This window comes from Salmo trutta, chromosome 22 (genome assembly GCF_901001165.1).
Source record: "Salmo trutta chromosome 22, fSalTru1.1, whole genome shotgun sequence".
Lineage (NCBI taxonomy): Eukaryota > Metazoa > Chordata > Actinopteri > Salmoniformes > Salmonidae > Salmo > Salmo trutta.
In genome coordinates this window covers 38970661-38993829 of record NC_042978.1, presented here as the reverse complement: position 1 = coordinate 38993829, position 23169 = coordinate 38970661, and the positions used below count along the sequence as shown (strand labels likewise).

At 48.5% G+C, this 23169-nt stretch overlaps 1 protein-coding gene and 1 long non-coding RNA gene across 8 annotated transcripts in view; both read left to right on the top strand.

The window, feature by feature from the left end:
* The window catches only part of pde4ba (phosphodiesterase 4B, cAMP-specific a), a 338452-nt gene extending 315775 nt beyond the window's left edge, over positions 1–22677 (top strand). For 4 of the 7 annotated variants that reach the window (XM_029707945.1, XM_029707944.1, XM_029707943.1 and 1 more), the window contains 7 exons: positions 13208–13301; positions 16054–16340; positions 16510–16674; positions 19820–19919; positions 20066–20343; positions 20551–20733; positions 20848–22677. In XM_029707945.1, the coding sequence (XP_029563805.1) occupies positions 13208–13301; positions 16054–16340; positions 16510–16674; positions 19820–19919; positions 20066–20343; positions 20551–20733; positions 20848–21261 (1521 nt within the window). In that variant the 3' untranslated portion in view covers positions 21262–22677. Of the gene's footprint in view, positions 1–21; positions 409–10490; positions 11112–13207; positions 13302–16053; positions 16341–16509; positions 16675–19819; positions 19920–20065; positions 20344–20479; positions 20734–20847 lie in introns of those variants that run through there. The other 3 variants (XM_029707949.1, XM_029707950.1, XM_029707947.1) reach the window with 3 other exon arrangements.
* Positions 6759–7542, top strand: LOC115158715 (uncharacterized). The gene is made up of 2 exons (XR_003868710.1): positions 6759–7190; positions 7443–7542. It is a non-coding gene; the product is annotated as an uncharacterized LOC115158715 (long non-coding RNA).
* Positions 22678–23169: the final 492 nt, after the last annotated feature.

Below are 23169 nucleotides of genomic sequence, written 5' to 3'. Positions count from 1 at the left end.
AACGACAGAAATATCAGAGAGATCATGTCATTGATAACAGTTTTATTGACAGTGTATAACATGTTACCCTGATGCTGGTTGCTGCAACACTAGGTTAGAGAACAGGCAGTAGACTGTCCGGGTGAGAGAGGCGGAACTACCAGAGAGGGGATGTGTGCGTCGAGCAGAAACACACTCACGCACACACACCCAGCACCCAACTCAAAGTGAGTCAAGAGAGCTACGGCGTTTCCCAACCCTCCCCACGTCAGAGCCTGAGGCTTGGACCTTACTCATAGTCTCAGTACATACAGACTCTGCTTCCTGCGAGCCCAGACACTCTACAGGACTTAACCCAACCACAAGATGGGAGCCTGCTGCCTGGAAAAGAAAGAGAGAAAGTTAGGAAAACTTAACGGCTGGAGAAAGGTAAAATTATCTTGGATTCGATTGGTTGGAGATTTTTCCTAGTTTGAAGCTTTTAATGCACTTATTTATTTTGGCATATGTTCAAAAGTTATTCAAAAGTAATTTCTTGTGTCATGGGCAGTTGCTTTGCGGTTTTGCCAATGCTGCATGGTTTACTGAGTTTAGTTTTGTTTTATGCTGCTTCTAAGTCTCTGGAAAATGTATTTGTCTGCCTACAAGTTTTTATAATGATATTTTGTGCATACCTTATGATATTTTGTGCATACTTTATCTGGGATATTTTGTACGATTTTGAGAAGTACACCAAGGTAAATGGATTCAATGCTGGTTCTTTGTCTTGACTTCAGCGGAGTGCACCTCTGTGTAAAGCTGCAACAGTCTAGGATGCTTTGTCTGAGTAAGGCTGTGCCCTGCAGATAGAGTCAAGCCTGTGTGGGTCTCTCAGTCGAGTTTCTGTGCTATTGCTTTGAGAGTGCACTGATGAATTCTAATCAGTTCATTAAATTAGTTCAGTTTTATAGAAAGTAGACTTTTTGAGAGTCGTTGAGAGTTGACAGTCTTTTGCGGCAGTTGGCTGAATGTATTTAAGGACATTGCTTTGTTGTTCTTTTCTGGAACTTCTTTCACCATCTCGGTTGGAAAAAGTGGGATGTGTTAAAAGAGAATAACAATTTTTTATTTCCATTAATCTCTGACGCATCTGAAAGTGTTCAAACCAAGTTGTTGAGTTAATGTGTGTCACGTCCTGACCATAGAAAGCTTTTATTTTCTATGGTAGAATAGGTCAGGGCGTGACTGGGGGGTTAGTCTAGTTTATTATTTCTATGTGGGGTTCTAGGTTTGTTTTTCTATGTTGGTGATTGTGTATGATTCCCAATTAGAGGCAGCTGGTAATCGTTGTCTCTAATTGGGGATCATACTTAAGTAGCATGTTTTCCACCTGTGGGTTATGGGCTATTGTTTATGTGTAGTTGCATTGTCGTCACGTCTCATTTATTCTTTATTGTTTTTGTATTTTGCTTAGTTTCACTTTCTAATAAATTATGTGGAACGCTACTCACGCTGCGCCTTGGTCCGATCATTCCAACGAATGTGACAGAATATCCCATCAAACCAGGACCAAGCAGCGTTACCAGGAGGAGCAGGGATCCTGGGCACGGGAGAGAAGAGAGTGGAGGACTTCCTGGATGTGGGAGGAGATCATGGCAGGAGACAAGAGCCTGCCATGGAAGCAGGCGGAGGCAGCGAAGGAGGATCAACGACGACTCCGGGGTTCGCAACCACGACGGAAGCCCGAGAGACAGCCCGAAAAAGTTTTTGGGGGGGCACATGGAGTGGTCGGCGAAGCCGAGGGGCGAGTTTGAGAGCGAAGAGGAATATTGTGAGAGACTGAGCGAGGAGTATTGTGGGATAGTTGAGGGGAGTGATGAGGTAGAGTGGATGGTTTGGTGTCTGTAGCAAGACAGTCGCCATGAGGAGCGTGGGACCAGTCAGGCACCATGTTTTGCGGAGATACGCAATGTGTCTCCAGTGTACATCCACAGCCCGGTGCGTTCTGTGCCAGCTCCTCGTACTTGCCGTGCGAAAGTGAGCATCCAGCCTGGACGGGTTGTGCCGGCTCAGCGCTCCTGGTGTCCAGTACGTCTCCTCGGTCCAGGATATCCTGCGCCAGCTCTACGCACTGTGTCACCAGTGTGCCTTCACAGCCCAGTGCGTCCTGTGCCAGCGCCCCGCACTTGCCGGGCTAAAGTGAGCATCCAGCCAGGACGGGTTGTGCCAGCTCTACGCTCCTGACCTCCAGTGCGCCTCCACAGACCAGTATATTCTGCACCGGTTCTACGCACTGTGTCCCCAGTGCGCCTTCACAGCCTAGTGCGTCCTGTGCCAGCTCCCCGCACTTGCCGTGCGAAGATGGTCATCTGTCCAGGACGCGTTGTGCCAGCTCTACGATCCAGACCTCCAGTGTGCCTCCACGGTCCAGTATATCCTGCACAGGCTATACGCACCAGGTCTCCAGTACGTCTCCACAGCCCGGTACGTCCTGTGCCTGCTCCTCGCACTCTCCCTCAAGTGCACCTTCCCAGTCAGGTACGTCCTGTGCCTGCTCCTCGCACTCTCCCTGAAGTGCGTGTCCCCAGTTAGGTACGTCCTGTGCCTGCTCCCCGCATTCGCCCTGAATTGCGTGTCACCAGTCTGGTGCCACCTGTCCCGGCTCCACGCACCAGGCCTCCAGTGTGCCTTTCCAGTCCAGAGCTTCTGGAGACAGTTCCCAGTCCAGAGCTTCCGGTGACAGTACCCAGTCCATAGCTTCCAGCGACAGTACCCTGTCCAGAGCTTCCGGTGACAGTTCCCAGTCCAGAGCTTCCGGCGACAGTTCCCAGTCCAGAGCTTCCGGCGACAGTTCCCAGTCCAGAGCTTCCGGCGACAGTTCCCAGTCCAGAGCTTCTGGCGACAGTTCCCAGTCCGGAACCTCCGACAACGGTCCACAGTCCGGAACCTCCAACGACGGTCCACAGTCCGGAACCTCCTGAGACGGCCCGCGGTCCGGAACCTCCTGAGACGGCCCGCGGTCCGGAACCTCCTGAGACGGCCCGCGGTCCGGAACCTCCTGAGACGGCCCGCGGTCCGGAACCTCCTGAGACGGCCCGCGGTCCGGAACCTCCTGAGACGGTCCACAGTCCGGAAACTCCTGCGACGGTCAACGGTCCGGAATCTCCAGCTCCATGGTCGGAGCCTTCCCCTGCGCCAATGCCCAGTCTAAGCACGGTGTCCAGTCCAGCTCCAAGGCCAGAGTCTTCTTCTGCGTTGGTTCCCAGTCCAGGCACAGAGTCCAGTCCCGCTCTATGGCCGGAGCCTTCCCCTGTGCCGATGCCCAGTCTAAGCACGGCGTCCAGTCCAGCTCCAAGGCCAGAGTCTTCTTCTGCGTTGGTGCCCAGTCCAGGCACAGCGTCCAGTCCCGCTCCATGGCCGGAGCCTTCCCCTGCGCCGAAGCCCAGTCTAAGCACGGCGTGCAGTCCAGCTCCAAGGCCAGAGTCTTCTTCTGCGTTGGTGCCCAATCCCGGCACAGCATCCAGTCCCGCTCCATGGCCGGAGCCTTCCCCTATGCCGATGCCCAGTCTAAGCATGGCGTCCAGTCCAGCTCCAAGGCTAGAGTCTTCTTCTGTGTTGGTGCCCAGTCCAGGCACAGTGTTCAGCCTGGATCCATGGCTGGACCCGCAGGATGAGCGGGTTCTTCGGCCCGCACCAGAGCCGCCACCAAAGCCAGCGGATCCACGGGAGGAGCGGGTTCTTCGTCCCGCACCAGTGCCGCCTCCGATGCTGGCAGATCCGCAGGATGAGAGGGTTCTTCGTCCTGCACCAGAGCCGCCACCGACACTAGACACCCCCCTAACCCTCCCTTTTGGTTTCAGGTTTTGCGGTCGGAGTCCGCACCTTTGGAGGGGGGTACTGTCACGTCCTGACCATAGAAAGCTTTTATTTTCTATGGTAGAGTAGGTCAGGGCGTGACTGGGGGGTTAGTCTAGTTTATTATTTCTATATGGGGTTCTAGGTTTAGTAGCATGTTTTCCACCTGTGGGTTATGGGATGTTGTTTATGTGTAGTTGCATTGTCGTCACGTTTCATTTATTCTTTATTTTTTTTGTATTTTGCTTAGTTTCACTTTCTAATAAATTATGTGGAACGCTACTCACGCTGCGCCTTGGTCCGATCATTCCAACGAACGTGACAATGTGGAAAGTGGCCTGACTGATACAGTGCATTTGGAAAGTAGATTGATAAGGATTTGTTTTAATGTAATCCATTGTAGTATAAGGCTCTAACGTAACAAAATGTGGAAAAAGATAAGGGGTTGGAATACTTTCCGAATGCACTGTAAGTGGTGTTTCCATGCCCTGCTGCATTGAGGGAGAAGAGACCGGGGGACAGGGTCTCTGTGCTGCAGTCAGTCAGTCACCAACCAACACCTTTATTTAAGTTTAGTTATGAATTGAGTTTGTAGTGAAAATTTGGAGCTTCTCCAAGCCATCTCACTCTCATACAAAGGCCTCTTCAAAGACAAAACTAGAATGCTTTTCTTTACTTCACAAAGTTGCAGTTGTGACTTAAGCATCCTGTTGATTTCTAGATGGTGCTTAAACATCCTGTTGATTTCTAGATGGTGCTTAAACATCCTGTTGATTTCTAGATGGTGCTTAAACATCCTGTTGATTTCTAGATGGTGCTTAAACATCCTGTTGATTTCTAGGTGGTGCTTAAACATCCTGTTGATTTCTAGGTGGTGCTTAAACATCCTGTTGATTTCTAGATGGTGCTTAAACATCCTGTTGATTTCTAGATGGTGCTTAAACATCCTGTTGATTTCTAGGTGGTGCTTAAACATCCTGTTGATTTCTAGATGGTGCTTAAACATCCTGTTGATTTCTAGGTGGTGCTTAAACATCCTGTTGATTTTAGGTCATGCTTTCAGGTGATTTGTGTGAAAGAGTTGACATCTATGGTGAGGTGGTATTGAGCACCTAAACGCCTACACATGAAGGCAACAAGGAGAGTGTTAGTGTATCTGACTGATTTCTCTTTCTGGAGGTTTAGATAGAGCTGATCTCTCTCTCTCTCTCTGTAGGTTTAGATAGAGCTGATCTCTCTCTCTCTCTGTAGGTTTAGATAGAGCTGATCTCTCTCTAGAGGTTTAGATAGAGCTGATCTCTGAAGGTTTAGATAAAGCTGATCTCTCTGAAGGTTTAGAGCTGATCTCTCTCTCTGGAGGATTAGATAGAGCTGATCTCTCTCTCTCTCTCTGTAGGTTTAGATAGAGCTGATCTCTCTCTGGAGGTTTAGATAGAGCTGATCTCTCTGGAGGTTTAGATAGAGCTGATCTCTCTCTGGAGGTTTAGATAGAGCTGATCTCTCTCTGTAGGTTTAGATAGAGCTGATCTCTCTCTGTAGGTTTAGATGGAGCTGATCTCTCTCTCTCTGTACATTTAGATAGAGCTGATCTCTCTCTGGAGGTTTAGAAAGAGCTGATCTCTCTCTGTACATTTAGATAGAGCTGATCTCTCTCTGGAGGTTTAGAAAGAGCTGATCTCTCTCTGTACATTTAGATAGAGCTGATCTCTCTCTGGAGGTTTAGATAGAGCTGATCTCTCTCTGGAGGTTTAGATAGAGCTGATCTCTCTCTGGAGGTTTAGATAGAGCTGATCTCTCTCTGTAGGTTTAGATGGAGCTGATCTCTCTCTCTCTGTACATTTAGATAGAGCTGATCTCTCTCTGGAGGTTTAGAAAGAGCTGATCTCTCTCTGGAGGTTAAGATAGAGCTGATCTCTCTCTGTAGGTTTAGATAGAGCTGATCTCTCTCTGGAGGTTTAGATAGAGCTGATCTCTCTCTGGAGGTTAAGATAGAGCTGATCTCTCTCTGTAGGTTTAGATAGAGCTGATCTCTCTCTGTAGGTTTAGATGGAGCTGATCTCTCTCTCTCTCTGTACATTTAGATAGAGCTGATCTCTCTCTGGAGGTTTAGAAAGAGCTGATCTCTCTCTGGAGGTTAAGATAGAGCTGCCGACCACAACTGAACCCTCTCTGAGGGGAACTGAAACACTGTGTGTCAAAGCGTTGAGTCACTTGCCTTTACTTCTCTTTTCTTTCTTTGTCTCTTTTACGCTTTAATCATATATTTTACACTTTCTCTTTTGTCATGCAGTTTCTCAATTCCTCATACTTTCTTATTTGTGAGCTAACGATGGCATACCTATGTATACACACACAGTGCCGTTCGCAGCCAGAGCCGGACTGTAGTGAGTCAGTCAGAGGAAGTGAGAGGTAGTGTGTATCCGGACTCTCTATGGGGTTGGTCTCTATCTGTAAACGTACTGCCCTCATCCCTGAAGAAACATATGTCATGGTCAATCTTACCCCATCATAACCACAGTGTAATGACTGTGTGTCATACGTTTACCAAGGCTGGGGAATCAAGCGCAACTAGATAAGATTACCTGGCACTGAAGTTGTGCGTGCTGAAGTTATATTATTACGGAATATTTGATAAAAACATGGAATTTTACTTCACAAATGCCCCATGTTGAGCAAGTCATATTTTACAGTCTATTCAGTTGCAGCCTGTCTGAGGACATAGCGCCCACTCGTGGCTGGAAGAGGAAATAAAATATAATCTGGAGTTTGGAGGTCCTCAATCAGTGATGTTATTAACTCAAGTCATTTCAAAAGATGCCACAGTACATGGAGGAAAGAGAGAGCCTATCTGCATGTCTGTCTGTCTGTCTGCCGTTGGTGGGGAGAGAGAGAGGGAGAGAGGGAGGGGAGGGAGGGTGGGGAGAGAGGGAGGGGAGAGAGAAAAGGTTACAAAGTGATAGAGTGAAAGAACGGAGGGCGGAAAAGCAGAGAGAGAGAGAGAGAGCTCCGGTGTCAGAGGGGTGAGCTCCGGTGTCAGAAAGGTGAGCTCTGGTGTCAGAGAGTTGAGCTCCGGTGTCAGAGAGGCGAGCTCCGGTGTCAGAGAGGCGAGCTCCGGTGTCAGAGAGGTGAGCTCCGGTGTCAGAGAGGTGAGCTCCGGTGTCAGAAAGGTGAGCTCCGGTGTCAGAGGGGTGAGCTCCGGTGTCAGAAAGGTGAGCTCCGGTGTCAGAGAGGTGAGCTCCGGTGTCAGAAAGGTGAGCTCCGGTGTCAGAAAGGTGAGCTCCGGTGTCAGAGGGGTGAGCTCCGGTGTCAGAGAGGTGAGCTCCGGTGTCAGAGAGGTGAGCTCCGGTGTCAGAAAGGTGAGCTCCGGTGTCAGAGAGGTGAGCTCCGGTGTCAGAAAGGTGAGCTCCGGTGTCAGAGAGGTGAGCTCCGGTGTCAGAAAGGTGAGCTCCGGTGTCAGAGAGGTGAGCTCCGGTGTCAGAAAGGTGAGCTCCGGTGTCAGAGAGGTGAGCTCCGGTGTCAGAAAGGTGAGCTCCGGTGTCAGAGAGGTGAGCTCCGGTGTCAGAAAGGTGAGCTCTGGTGTCAGAGAGTTGAGCTCCGGTGTCAGAGTAGCGAGCTCCGGTGTCAGAAAGGTGAGCTCCGGTGTCAGAAAGGTGAGCTCCGGTGTCAGAGAGGTGAGCTCCGGTGTCAGAAAGGTGAGCTCCGGTGTCAGAGAGGTGAGCTCCGGTGTCAGAAAGGTGAGCTCCGGTGTCAGAGAGTTGAGCTCCGGTGTCAGAAAGGTGAGCTCCGGTGTCAGAAAGGTGAGCTCCGGTGTCAGAAAGGTGAGCTCCAGTGTCAGAGAGGTGAGCTCCGGTGTCAGAGAGGTGAGCTCCGGTGTCAGAAAGGTGAGCTCCGGTGTCAGAGAGGTGAGCTCCGGTGTCAGAAAGGTGAGCTCCGGTGTCAGAAAGGTGAGCTCCGGTGTCAGAAAGGTGAGCTCCGGTGTCATAGCGGTGAGCTCCACAGCAGGAGGTAAATACCCTCCATTCACCTCTGTCTTATCTGAATGAAGCATCAACACTCAACTCATCCAATATTAACATTAAATCTCACTCTCATTCACAGTCAGCTCATAGAGGTTCATTAAGATCACCATGGGTGGAGCATCCCTAAACAGATCAACACTCAAAGAGAGAGGAAGTAGGGAGAGATGCAGTGAGAATGTAACACACACAGAGGGCTGTAGTGTGTGTATGGGATATGGTGTGTGTGGTACAGAGAGGTGACAAATGCTGTACACGTGTATTCTGCTCGATAGGAGGCTCCTGGTAAAGATTTGTTTCCTACAAACAAGCTCTTACATGAGAACACTCAGTTTCACAATCATGGATATTCCTCTCCATACCGGATAAAAGTTTCACAATGAGCATTAAGAAACCTTGCTGAGAGGAAATGATAGCTCATAGCTCTATTAACTGATTACCTCCAGTCTCTGTCTCCTACTAGAGCAGGCAGCCCATTGAACATAGGTGAGGGAGAGGGAGAGAGAGAGAGCAGGAGCGAGAGAGAGAGAGAGTGCGAGAGAGAGAGAGAGCGAGAAAGAGAGAGTGAGAGAGAGAACGAGAGAGAGAGAAAGAGACTAAAATTAATTATACTATTAGCAAGTGGCAGCAAAGAGAGAAATGGACATGTAAGTGACTGAGTGAGGGAGAGGTGGAATGAAAGAGGGAGGAATGTGGGACTAGTGATTTTAACTCAGCAGTGAACCCTGGTGTGTCATGGTGACAGCTGGGCTGCAACACTGGTGTTCAGAGGGGGAAACCTACTCTCACTGAAACTGCCACTAGCCAGCCAGCCTCACCACTCTCCATGGTCACGTGAAGCTGTTGCCATGGTGTTGGGATGTTCTGGTAATTGGCGTACACAGACAGAGTGGAGGAGAGAGAGAGAGAGAGTGTTGATATCTGATATCAACCCAAATTGGTGAAGGATGCAATTATCTACCAATTTTTCTTCCTCTCGCTCCGACTCTTTGGTGTTTTCTCTCTCCCCGACTCTTTGGTGTTTTCTCTCTCCCCGACTCTTTGGTGTTTTCTCTCTCCCCGACTCTTTGGTGTTTTCTCTCTCCCCGACTCTTTGGTGTTTTCTCTCTCCCCGACTCTTTGGTGTTTTCTCTCTCCCCGACTCTTTGGTGTTTTCTCTCTCCCCGACTCTTTGGTGTTTTCTCTCTCTCCGACTCTTTGGTGTTTTCTCTCTCCCCGACTCTTTGGTGTTTTCTCTCTCCCCGACTCTTTGGTGTTTTCTCTCTCCCCGACTCTTTGGTGTTTTCTCTCTCCCCGACTCTTTGGTGTTTTCTCTCTCCCCGACTCTTTGGTGTTTTCTCTCTCCCCGACTCTTTGGTGTTTTCTCTCGCTCTGTCTGGTGTTTTCTCTCGCTCCATCTCTTTGGTGTTTTTTCTCGCCATGAAAACCTCTAATATTAATATGGGCTGTGGATAATGAACAGCCACTGTGGCTCTGCTGACAAATGTCAGGCAATAGAAAGAGAGGAGGAGGGAGGGAGACAAAAAAAGAAAGATGTACAGTATAAGACGTGCCGTTCCTTCTCATTTCTCCCATTACTACTCAGTGACGCACGCTTCTCCCACGATTCTCTCAGTACTCTATTAAAAATGGCTAAATGGCAGCACTAGTCTGTGATCCTCTGGCAGAGAGATCAAAGAGAGAGGCTTTCCTCATCCTTTCCTCTGTCAGGGAGGAGGGAAGTGGGTTATCTGCAGAGGAGAAGAGGGGAAGAGAGGAGAGGAGGATAGAAAAGAGGGAAGGGGGATCTTGTATCTCTGGATCCCATTCCAACCCCTCCCCCACTTCCTGGTTGTGCTGCTGGGGGTTCTCCCCTCCACTCTGCTCCACTTTCCGTCAAATCATGTGTGCTATGTACAGCGTGTTGCTGAGGCTGACAGACTAGAAGTAGGGGAAAAGAGAGAGAGAAAGGAGACGAGAGAGAGTATAGAGAGAGACAGGAGGAAAGAGAGAGAGAGACAGAGAAAGAGAGGATAGACAGAGACAGGAGGAAAGAGAGAGAAAGGGAGAGACAGAGCCAGAGAAAGAGAGGATAGGCAGAGACAGGAGGAAAGAGAGAGAAAGGGAGAGAGAGGATAGAGAGAGACGGAAGGAAAGAGAGTGCAAAAGAGAGACTTGAGACAGGAGGAAAGAGAGAGAGGATAGAGACAGGAGGAAAGAGAGAGAGGATAGAGACAGGAGGAAAGAGAGAGAGGATAGAGACAGGAGGAAAGAGAGAGAGGATAGAGACAGGAGGAAAGAGAGAGAATAGACAGGAGGAAAGAGAGAGAGAAGATTGAGAGAGAGAGGATAGAGAGAGAAAAGGAAGGAAGAGAAACTTAGGGAGAGAGAGAGACTTGGAGAGAGAGACTTACAGAGAAATCCAGGGAGAGAGAGAGACTTAGAGATAGAGCCAGGGAGAGAGAGAGAGCCAGGGAGAGAGCCACAGAGAGAGAGCCACAGAGAGAGAGCCACGGAGAGAGAGCCAGGGAGAGAGAGAGACTTAGTGAGAGAGCCAGGGAGTGAGAGCCAGGGAGAGAGAGCCAGGGAGTGAGACTTAGAGAGAGAGCCAGGGGAGAGAGAGCCAGGGGAGAGAGAGCCAGGGGAGAGAGAGAGAGAGAGAGAGAGAGAGAGAGAGAGAGAGAGAGAGAGAGAGCTGCAGCAGTTAGAGAGCAGTGGAGTGAGATTAATACAGTGGAGGAACCCCCCTCCAGTCAGATGAGCATCGCAGTGCTTTACCTTTTTTCTCTCCTCCTCTCCATCCCAGTATTTCTTCCCTCCTCCCCTTCTTGTCTATTATTCATCAGTGCTCAGAGCCCCCCTCAACTCCATATCTAGCTCATAGCTCCAGCTGCAGCCCAGTTCTGTGGATCCCCTAGCCTAGGACGGAACCACTAACCCTGACTACAGCTACAGTCTGCTCCCTTCTCCTCTTTGGTATTGGTATTTGGTGTCCTCTTACCTAGACATGGAGAGCCTCACTGAGACTTCTGCTGAGAGAGAGAGCGACCAGCCATCTTTAACTAGCTGTTCTATTAGCCGTTGAGCCAGAAAGCCAAGGGAGCAGAGAAGAGGAGAGAAGAGGAGGATTCTTTTTTAGCACTAAAGGAATCCCGTTCATCTGCCTCTCTCTATTTTACCACGCTGGATTACAGTAGTTCTGCGGCTGTTGCTGCTGGCTCTCTGTCCTATAGGGAGGGGAAAACGGGGTCCAAAATGCCTGAAGCTAACTACCTGCTGTCTGTGTCTTGGGGTTACATTAAGGTGTGTATTGTATTGTTTGCTGACGTAGCTGCTCGGGATAACATGCCATGACATTATATTTACCTTTTGGTTTTGGTGTTTGAGCTGTTATAGTATTTTGGTGATGTTTTGGTGATGTTTTGGAGGGTGTAAAACTAAAGCTGTGTGGTTGTGTTCTATGCAGTGTGGTGGTTGCTTGGTGCTAAGTGGTCCGATGTTATGTAGCTGAGCTGAGGCTCCATCTTGGTTGCATCTTTGCAGAACAGAACAGTGCTGTGGATGGGGCTAGGAATGTCTTTCTGACACACAGACAGTGCTGTGGATGGGGTTAGGAATGTCTCTTTCTGACACACAGACGGTGCTGTGGATGGGGCTAGGAATGTCTCTTTCTGACACACAGACAGTGCTGTGGATGGGGCTAGGAATGTCTCTTTCTGACACACAGACAGTGCTGTGGATGGGGCTAGGAATGTCTCTCTGACACACAGACAGTGCTGTGGATGGGGTTAGGAATGTCTCTTTCTGACACACAGACGGTGCTGTGGATGGGGCTAGGAATGTCTCTTTCTGACACACAGACAGTGCTGTGGATGGGGTTAGGAATGTCTTTCTGACACACAGACGGTGCTGTGGATGGGGCTAGGAATGTCTCTTTCTGACACACAGACGGTGCTGTGGATGGGGCTAGGAATGTCTCTTTCTGACACACAGACGGTGCTGTGGATGGGGCTAGGAATGTCTCTTTCTGACACACAGACAGTGCTGTGGATGGGGCTAGGAATGTCTCTTTCTGACACACAGACAGTGCTGTGGATGGGGCTAGGAATGTCTCTTTCTGACACACAGACAGTGCTGTGGATGGGGCTAGGAATGTCTCTCTGACACACAGACAGTGCTGTGGATGGGGCTAGGAATGTCTCTCTGACACACAGACAGCGCTGTGGATGGGGTTAGGAATGTCTCTTTCTGACATACAGACGGTGCTGTGGATGGGGCTAGGAATGTCTCTCTGACACACAGACAGTGCTGTGGATGGGGCTAGGAATGTCTCTTTCTGACACACAGACAGTGCTGTGGATGGGGCTAGGAATGTCTCTTTCTGACACACAGACAGTGCTGTGGATGGGGCTAGGAATGTCTCTCTGACACACAGACAGTGCTGTGGATGGGGTTAGGAATGTCTCTTTCTGACACACAGACGGTGCTGTGGATGGGGCTAGGAATGTCTCTTTCTGACACACAGACAGTGCTGTGGATGGGGCTAGGAATGTCTCTTTCTGACACACAGACAGTGCTGTGGATGGGGCTAGTAATGTCTCTTTCTGACACACAGACAGTGCTGTGGATGGGGCTAGGAATGTCTCTCTGACACACAGACAGTGCTGTGGATGGGGCTAGGAATGTCTCTTTCTGACACACAGACAGTGCTGTGGATGGGGTTAGGAATGTCTCTTTCTGACACACAGACAGTGCTGTGGATGGGGCTAGGAATGTCTCTTTCTGACACACAGACAGTGCTGTGGATGGGGCTAGGAATGTCTCTCTGACACACAGACAGTGCTGTGGATGGGGCTAGGAATGTCTCTTTCTGACACACAGACGGTGCTGTGGATGGGGCTAGGAATGCCTCTCTGACACCCAGATGGTGCTGTGGATGGGGCTAGGAATGTCTCTTTCTGACACCCAGACGGTGGTGCTATTGTTGCTGCAGTGGCGGTGCTTCCCTACAGCTGTGTTGTCTGTATGGGTTTCTCATAGGCTGTATAGTACACTGCAGATCTGCAGGTTTTCCCCTTGCAATATGAACCAGAAACTGTGAATGTGAAAATGACCAGATGGAATCTGCACTGCATAATATTATCCTGAAGGGATTTGATCTGTTGATATGAAAACAATAATATTGTTATTTTCCAAATCCCTTTTGTACTGATTGTGTGTAATGTTTAGAGATTTGTTTAGAGATTTTGTTTGTTTGTATAAAGCTCGAATGAGCATACAGTGATCATCAGTGACTGTGCTTTTCCACGGTATCCTCCTGCAACATAATGTCTTCCAGGTTTTCCAGTAGTTTCCAGGATGCTGACGTTTCCCCCTCTCCTCCGTATCTTCTTTTCCAGTTCAAGAGAATGTTGAACCGGGAGCTGACACACCTCTCAGAGATGAGTCGCTCCGGGAACCAGGTGTCCGAGTTCATCTCCAACACCTTCATGGGTAAAGACCTGATCTCTCTCTCACACACACACACACACACACATAAACACACACACACACACACACCACACCACACCACACCACACCACACACACCACACACCACACACACACACACACACCACACACCACACACCACACACACACACCACACCACACCACACACACACCACACACCACACACCACACACACACACACACACTCTTTAGGTAAATCCATTGCTTTTGATGTGTGGCTGTTTCCACACACTTCTTATAGACTGCTAAAGATCAATCATACACCCACACGTGTACGCAGAAATACACATATCTTATATCTCACACATGTGTGTACACAGTATACCGCAGTGTGTGTGTGTGTGGGATTCTCCCTCCATTTTGTCTGAGTCTGGATGCTTGTTGCGGGGGTGTACTGTAAAACTCTGCACCATTACCTCTTGTTAGTATTCATCCATCACTCCCACTCCCATTAAAACGAAACCAGATAGGAAAAGCCTGAAGCTTTGAGGTGGTTGGCTGGCTACACACTTCTTAGTGAGGTGCCTCTGCTGCTGGTTGATTGACAGGTGAGCTTGTTAGGCCACATCAGAGTCAGTGGATAGAGAGAGAGGGGGAGGGGGGGTCCAGTCGTGACTCTCTGGGTGCATCCCAAATGGTACCCTATTCACTATATAGTGCACTACTGTTGACCAGAACCCTATGGGCTAGCCCTATGGACCCTGGTAAAAGTAGTGCACTACATAGGGAATAGCTAGAAGATGGGGGAGAGATATTGTGATAGGGAGGGGGGAGATGGAGAAAGAGGGAAAGACTGGTATTACACAGTAGAGGTGAGGTGGGGTACGGTAGAACCCCCTCACAGATAACTGAGCCTCCCATTTGGTGACTCATATCCCTTTTAATGTATCTCTGTCTTTCTTCACCCCATCCCCCCTTCCTCTCTCCATCGCTCCATGCCTGAGGAAGTTAGTGCATAGATCAGACACAGATGGGAGATGGGAGTTTCTACCGCTCCATAGTTCCCTGTGGGACCGAGCAGTAGGAGTGGTTTGCTGCAGCTGGTTGGCTACACATTAATATGGGAAAGAGATGCAGAGAAAGCATTAGGAATCAGACAGCTGATAGTTTGTCCTGAGTTGACCACTGACCATTGATTGGGATTATATTTATAATTATGTTACAGCAATATCGAGCTCATTGTTTCTTTAGAAAAACAAGGCAAGGGGATAATATTGTTGACATTTATGGCTACCATTTTCAAGTTTTCCTCTACATTTTCCACCCACATTGTTTTTGTATTGTAAGGTCATCCTAGGATGCCTTGTTAGAGAGAGAGTTGAACCCTTTATATGTGAGTGCATCATATTGGGAAGCTCATCCCTGTGGGACTGTGGGTTGGGGATGATGGTGTGTGTGAGGGCCATTCACGTGCAAGGGCTCCTCTCCTCCACAGCTGTTCATTCCACTCATCCCATAACACCCTGGCTGAGCTGGCTCTTTCCGGCTTGCTACCACGGTAACAGCCAGGCATAACTCATTAGGGGAATTTTAAAAGCCCAAATCCACCCACACACTCTCTCTCCATCTCTCTCTTTCTCTCTCGCTCTCTCTTTCTCTCTCTCTCTTTCTCTCTCTGGCATTTGGGTTTCACTGAGAGCATATGGAGCAGGATGGACGTAATTCAGAATTTCAGCAGAATAAACGTGAGAGAGATGGAGAGAAATAGAGGAGAGAGAGAGAGAGGGAAGGGAAAGGGAGGATACTTAGTCAGTTGTACAACTGAATGCATTCAACTGAAATGCGTCTTCCGCATTTAACCCAACCCATGGAGAGGAGAGAGACATGACAGTCTAGTCTGGGACTCAGGGAATCAAGATCACATTAACACTCCACCTGCATAGAACATTTTGAATTGGCAAAAACACTTCCTGACAGACAGACAGACAGACAGACAGACAGACAGACAGACAGACAGACAGACAGACAGACAGACAGACAGACAGACAGACAGACAGACAGACAAACAATACAGCTTCATCAGCAACACACTCTAATAAACACACACTCTAACCTTTATGGAGGAAGGTTCTGCTGTGTGCTTATAAAACCAGGTTACATTTTTCTATTATGTGAGGGTCCTTATAAAACCCATAAAAAATGCATTCTATTTCAATGGCCAAACCAACTGTCCCTTCCATTCATAGAGTTCTGGTCCATTGTGTGTGTAAGGGAATGGGAGAGTGGGTTCAGTGGCATGTCTGAGAAGCTAGTAGACATTGTCTCAGTGGTGATAATGGTGATGATAATGAATTACTGTGCCAGTTTATTGCTCTTCCCCTGTTTCCCATGCATCACATGTTACAGTGTGCTTAATCACCCATTTCTATTATGACTGAAGGAGGAGAGAGGGAGAGAGAGGGAGAGAGGGAGAGAGAGAGGGAGAGGGAGAGATAGAGGGAAAGAGAGAAGGAGAGAGAGGGAGTGAAAGAGGGAGAGGGAGTGAGAGAGAGGGAGCGAGCGAGAGAGAGAGGGGCAGATGACAGTGGTAATTGAGTAACCCTCAGCGGAGAGAGACAGGTTAGTTCAGCTATGAGAGGCTTCACTGTCTACACAGCAGCACAGTTAGAGTTCATTGTAATGGCATTACTAAACTGAATGGGCCATCGAACCTTCATCCTCTCTTCTCTCTGTGGTCTGACAAACACAATGGCATGGAGTGTCCTAACCCAAAGAGATGTCCTCTCCCCCCTCAGACAAACAGAACGACATGGACATGCCATCTGTGACGCCCAAGGAGAAGGCTGGTCGGGAGAGGAAGAAGCAGCAGCAGCTGATGACTCAGATCACTGGAGTAAAGAAGGTCTCTTATGGACCCTCCCTCTCCAACTCCTCCATCTCACGTTTCGGGGTCAAGACGGACAAGGAGGACATGCTCTCCAAGGAACTGGAGGATCTGAATAAGTGGGGTCTGAACATCTTTACCGTGTCAGAGTACTCCGAACATAGACCTCTCACCTGTATCATGTACGCCATCTTCCAGGTAGGTTATAACTGGCTATACACTCCTACACACACACACACACATGCACGCCTGCATGCACATATATGCATGCATTGCAGACACACACACACACACAAACACACACACACACACACAATATGGTACAGCTGTACATAGGTACTAAGTCATATCCTTGTGTCCCCTGCAGGAGAGAGACCTGTTGAAGACCTTTAAAATCCCGACAGAGACGTTTGTGGCGTACATGATGACCCTGGAGGACCACTACCATGGAGATGTGGCCTACCACAACAGCCTCCACGCGGCAGACGTGGCCCAGTCCACACACATCCTGCTCTCTACACCAGCCCTCGATGTAAGTTACCTAACCCCTAACCCCCACACCAGCCCTTGACCTAAGTTACCAAACCCCTAACCCCAGTCCACACACATCCTGCTCTCTACAACAGTCCTCAACGTAAGTGGCTGACACTAGACTTTTCTTTTCTTCATCCTTATAACACACCCTACCATTACCTGATCCTTATTCCACACACAACCATTACCTGACCCTTATACCACACCCTACCATTACCTGACCCTTATCCCACACACTACCATTACCTGACCCTTATCCCACACCCTACCATTACCTCACCCTTATACCACACCCTACCATTACCTGACCCTTATACCACACCCTACCATTACCTGACCCTTATCCCACACCCTACCATTACCTGACCCTTATCCCACACCCTACCATTACCTGACCCTTATCCCACACCCTACCATTACCTCACCCTTATACCACACCCTACCATTACCTGACCCTTATCCCACACCCTACCATTACCTCACCCTTATACCACACCCTACCATTACCTCACCCTTATACCACACCCTACCATTACCTCACCCTTATACCACACCCTACCATTACCTCACCCTTATCCCACACCCTACCATTACCTCACCCTTATACCACACCCTACCATTACCTGACCCTTATACCACACCCTACCATTACCTCACCCTTATACCACACCCTACCATTACCTCACCCTTATACCACACCCTACCATTACCTGACCCTTATCCCACACCCTACCATTACCTCACCCTTATACCACACCCTACCATTACATCACCCTTATACCACACCCTACCATTGCCTCACCCTTATACCACACCCTACCATTACCTCACCCTTATACCACACCCTACCATTACCTCACCCTTATACCACACCCTACCATTACCTCACCCTTATACCACACCCTACCATTACCTCACCCTTATACCACACCCTACCATTACCTCACCCTTATACCACACCCTACCATTACCTGACCCTTATACCACACCCTACCATTACCTCACCCTTATACCACACCCTACCATTGCCTCACCCTTTTCCCACACCCTACCATTACCTCACCCTTATACCACACCCTACCATTACCTCACCCTTATACCACACCCTACCATTACCTCACCCTTATACCACACCCTACCATTACCTCACCCTTATACCACACCCTACCATTACATCACCCTTATACCACACCCTACCATTACCTCACCCTTATACCACACCCTACCATTACCTCACCCTTATACCACACCCTGCCATTACCTGACCCTTATCCCACACACAACCATTACCTCACCCTTATACCACACCCTACCATTACCTCACCCTTATACCACACCCTACCATTACCTCACCCTAATACCACACCCTACCATTACCTCACCCTTATACCACACCCTACCATTACCTCACCCTTATACCACACCCTACCATTACCTCACCCTTATACCACACCCTACCATTACCTCACCCTTATACCACACCCTACCATTACCTCACCCTTATACCACACCCTACCATTACCTCACCCTTATACCACACCCTGCCATTACCTGACCCTTATCCCACACACAACCATTACCTCACCCTTATCCCACACACAACCATTACCTCACCCTTATCCCACACCCTACCATTACCTCACCTTTATCCCACACACAACCATTACCTCACCCTTATCCCACACACAACCATTACCTCACCCTTATCCCACACCCTACCATTACCTCACCCTTATACCACACCCTACCATTACCTCACCCTTATACCACACCCTACCATTACCTCCCCCTTATACCACACCCTACCATTACCCCACCCTTATCCCGCACCCTACCATTACCTCACCCTTATACCACACCCTACCATTACCTGACCCTTTTCCCACAACCTGCCATTACCTGACCCTTATCCTACACCCAACCATTACCTCACCCTCATCCCACACCCTAGCCTTACCTCAATCTCATCCCACACCTTGCCATTACCTCACCTTTATCCCACACCCTACCATCACCTCACCCTTATCCCACACCCAACCATTTCCTCACCATTATCCCACACCCTAGCCTTACCTCACCCTTATCCCACACCCAGCCATTACCTCACCCTCATCCCACACCCTACCATTACCTCACCCTTATCCCACACCCTACCATTACCTCACCCTTACCCCACACCCAACCATTACCTCACCCTTATCCCACATTCAGCATTACCTCACCATTTTCCCACACCCTACCATTACCTCACCCTTATACCACACCCTACCATTACCTCACCCTTACCCCACACCCAACCATTACCTCACCCTTATCCCACACCCTACCATTACCTCACCCTTACCCCACACCCAACCATTACCTCACCCTTATCTCACATTCAGTATTACCTCACCCTTATCCCACACCTTACCAATTCCTCACCCTTATCCCACACCCTACCATTACCTCACCATTATCCCACACCCATCTGAGCTAATAGAACTCCACCTTAGTGCACTGTCCTTACTCTCACCCCAACCCTTGAATCTTATGGTACTGTAAGTCTTCCCCAGGGTTTTCAATCGCATTCTCCCTAAGTCATCTTCCCTCAATCTTTAGATGTAAACCAAAAGTTATCCCCTATTCCCCCCTCTCTCCTTTCCCCCCTCCCTCCCTCACCCCATTTTCTGTTTGTTCTCACAGCTCCATTCTCTGTGGTTCTATATATATATATATATATATATATATATATATATATATACAGTGGAACCTCATCCATGACGTAGTCTAACAGCGTGACCTAGCCCTCAGCATGTCACCAGCCGCTCTCCTCCTTTTTTACAGTCACCCCATCCGTCCCTCTATCCCTCCATCATGTTTATAGCCCTGCTCTTACAGCCAGTGTCAAACCGCTATGTATGGGTGCCTATAGAGAGACAGAGACATGGTTAGCATAAGATAGTCATTTCGCTAATCTAGGCCAGCACTCATCTGGCTCTGACTAGTGTTTACACTATGTTGGCTGTTAGCGATAGCAACCCTAGCCATGGGAATCAATGGGAGTGGGCTGCACTGGGATTAGCTGTTCCCTGAAGCTGTTCTGTTCTTTGACTGTTTCTCTTGAGAAATTCTTAACCCTGGACCCTCTCTCTCTCACATAGGCGGTTTTCAGCGATCTAGAGATCTTGGCGGCCATCTTTGCTGCAGCAATCCATGATGTGGACCACCCGGGGGTGTCCAACCAGTTCCTCATCAATACCAGTGAGTCTTTCTCTTACACCTGTTACTGTTATGTGAATAATGTATATAATAAATATATGAGAATGATCTATAGATACTGTATAGATATCCATATTCATCAACTGTGTTAAACAAGTGACTGATTTATTGTCTGTTGTCTCCCTCAGACTCTGAGCTAGCCCTGATGTACAACGATGAGTCCGTGTTAGAGAACCACCATCTAGCTGTGGGCTTCAAGCTGCTGCAGGAGGACAACTGTGACATCTTCCAGAGCCTGACCAAGAAGCAGAGGCAGAGCCTGAGGAAGATGGTCATCGAAATGGTTCTGGCCACTGACATGTCCAAGCACATGAGTCTGTTAGCTGACCTGAAGACCATGGTGGAGACCAAGAAGGTGACCAGCTCTGGGGTCCTGCTGCTGGACAACTACACGGACAGAATACAGGTGGGTTTATCTTCATCATCATCATCATCTAGACTTAGTAACATGGTTTAGATTGTGGTATGACCTCTGCTCCTTCACTCCATTTTCACCTGTCTCCTCCTGCTCTCTTCTTCAATCCTGTTCATTCATTCTCTAGCCATCTTTCTTCATCTCTCTTATCACTCCATATCACTCTCACCTTCTTCTCTCCCTCCCTCTCTCCATCAGGTGCTGAGGAACATGGTTCACTGTGCTGACCTGAGTAACCCTACCAAGTCTCTGGAGCTGTACCGTCAGTGGACCGACCGCATCATGGAGGAGTTCTTCCACCAGGGAGACAGGGAGAGGGAAAGAGGCATGGAGATCAGCCCCATGTGTGACAAGCACACTGCCTCAGTAGAGAAAAGCCAGGTATGATACTGGACACACACACACACACACACACACACACACACACACACACCCACACACGCACATACACACTCCGACTCCTGACTCCTGTTCTCTTTCCCTCCCTCTCTCCAGGTGGGTTTCATAGACTACATCGTCCACCCTCTGTGGGAGACGTGGGCTGACCTGGTGCACCCTGACGCTCAGGACATCCTGGACACTCTGGAGGACAACAGGAACTGGTACCAGAGCATGATTCCCCAGAGCCCCTCTCCTCCCTGGGCCATGGAGCAGCGGGAGCAGGGTGGAGGTGAAGGGGGCCAGGCGGGAGACAAGTTCCAGTTTGAACTCACCCTGGAGGAGGAGGACTCTGAGGGTACAGAGAAAGATGAACAGAGCCAGGGGGATGAGGAGGAGGAAGAGGATGTTCTGGGGGAGTCGTCTCGCTCTCCGGTTGACTATTTTGACTGTCAGGACCCCGAGGAATCCATGGAGCCCACGTCATCCATAGCGATAATTACCCACGATGCATCACCCACAGATACTTAATGGGCTCTGCTGCACCGCAATGGTGGTTGGTTTCATGTTTTAAACAGGAGAAATCCTGCAGCTGTGCTTTTTAACAAGCCCACGGGGGTCTTAGTTTGAGCTTGCATGGGGCGTCAGTTTCAACCCCCCCATCCTTGCACTTGCGTTAGGAGCCGGCAACAGAGGGACAGTTTCAGTGGGGCGGCTACGGAGTTCTCAGGAAAAATGCTGCAAACATTTTGGGCCTGAACGACGGAAAGGCCTCTGAGGAAATTAAATGAAGGACTTGGGCCAATCTGGGAAATGGTTGTTTTTCCATCCCGACTGGCATCTGAAATGTCGACACTACTACTGAGAGAAGTTTTGTACCTTGTGACTTTTTTACTGAAATGGGATGTCATGAGGTAGCTTATGAACTACTGATTGATGGACATGAGTTTATATAGAGAGAAAAAATATGTTCACTTTTTTCTTGTATCAATTGTCAGAGGACTTTTGTGTGCCTTTTTACTATTATCTTTTGAATAGTTTTTTTTTATTTATTGAACACACTTTAGTATGAATGTTTTTTTGTTTGGTTTTTTCGAAAGCTCAAGAGCAAAATCCTTTTATATCTCAGACAAAGAGAACAGTCTTCCTACTAGTATTGGGCAATAGAAGAAATCCTAACTAACTTAGACAAACAATTCCTGGACATACTCATCAAATACTAAAAACATGTTTTCCCATAATAACAAATACACATTCTGTCATCTTAATCCATGTACAAAATCTATGTTTCTATATGGAAATTAAATGTACACAATGTACACATTCATGTTACATGTCTAGATTGTCAGACCTCACTGTAGACAAATGGTAGGTAGATAGATGTTCACTGTAACTCCAGAAAACAGTTGATCCCTCATGGATCAAATCCTGATATCGTTCAGACTCCAAACAAATGTCAACATCATAGACAGAAATAGCACTTGGCAGCCAAAGCAAAGTTTCTTATCACATGCAGTTGGAAGGCTATTTCCAGCTTCCTCTCGAGGTATCCTGCTGTCGTCTATTAATCCTATTAGACCAAAGATTCCAGAACCTAACTGGTTCTGATAATGTAACAATCTATCTAAGCAAGGACCCCTTGTCCCTGTACAATCAGGACCGGTCCAGATGATGAAAGGTGGCCAGGCGGCTGCATGTCTAGAAGTCAGCTGCACTATAATTATCCACATGGTTTATACAGTTCAGCTATTTATTCATCCACCTAATAAAAGGGAATGAAGTGCTGCTTCTACCCATTGCCCTTAATCTTCCCTTCCCACTGACTGTATCACATTTCCTGACAGGAAGTTTATCAGGATTTGGTCCGTTAGATTTAATACTCAGATTAGATTCGGCACGTAGAAACTGTTGAATGTCTGCTGCAAAACCCAAACCTGAGGAGAAAAATACTTATTGTTGAGAACAAGAGGATGATGACCCACAGTAGTAGGTTATCTAGAGATGATGTGACAGAGACACCAAACCAAAAGGCCCCGGACAGTGTAGTTCACTGTCACTGTGGGTCAGCATTAAGACCGTCAACCCCAGGCAGTCTGCAAGGCAGATTGTCCCTTACAGGCCTCCATGGCTGGTTTTCATGATGGCCTATTCAGCATCTATGACCTATTCTCCATTATTCACTTAGGTTTACTGACATACTCAAAGGTACTTCAACTGCCTTATTGTCTATAACCTCACTCACTCCAGCAGGCTTACATGGTAATCGTGTGTGTCGATGAGTGTGTGTGTGTGTGTGTGTGTGTGTGTGTGTGTGTGTGTGTGTGTGTGTGTGTGTGTGTGTGTGTGTGTGTGTGTGTGTGTGTGTGTGTGTGTGTGTGTGTGTGTGCGCGCATGTCATAAAATGTGAGTGTGAGAGTACGTGTGTGTGTGTGTGTGAGT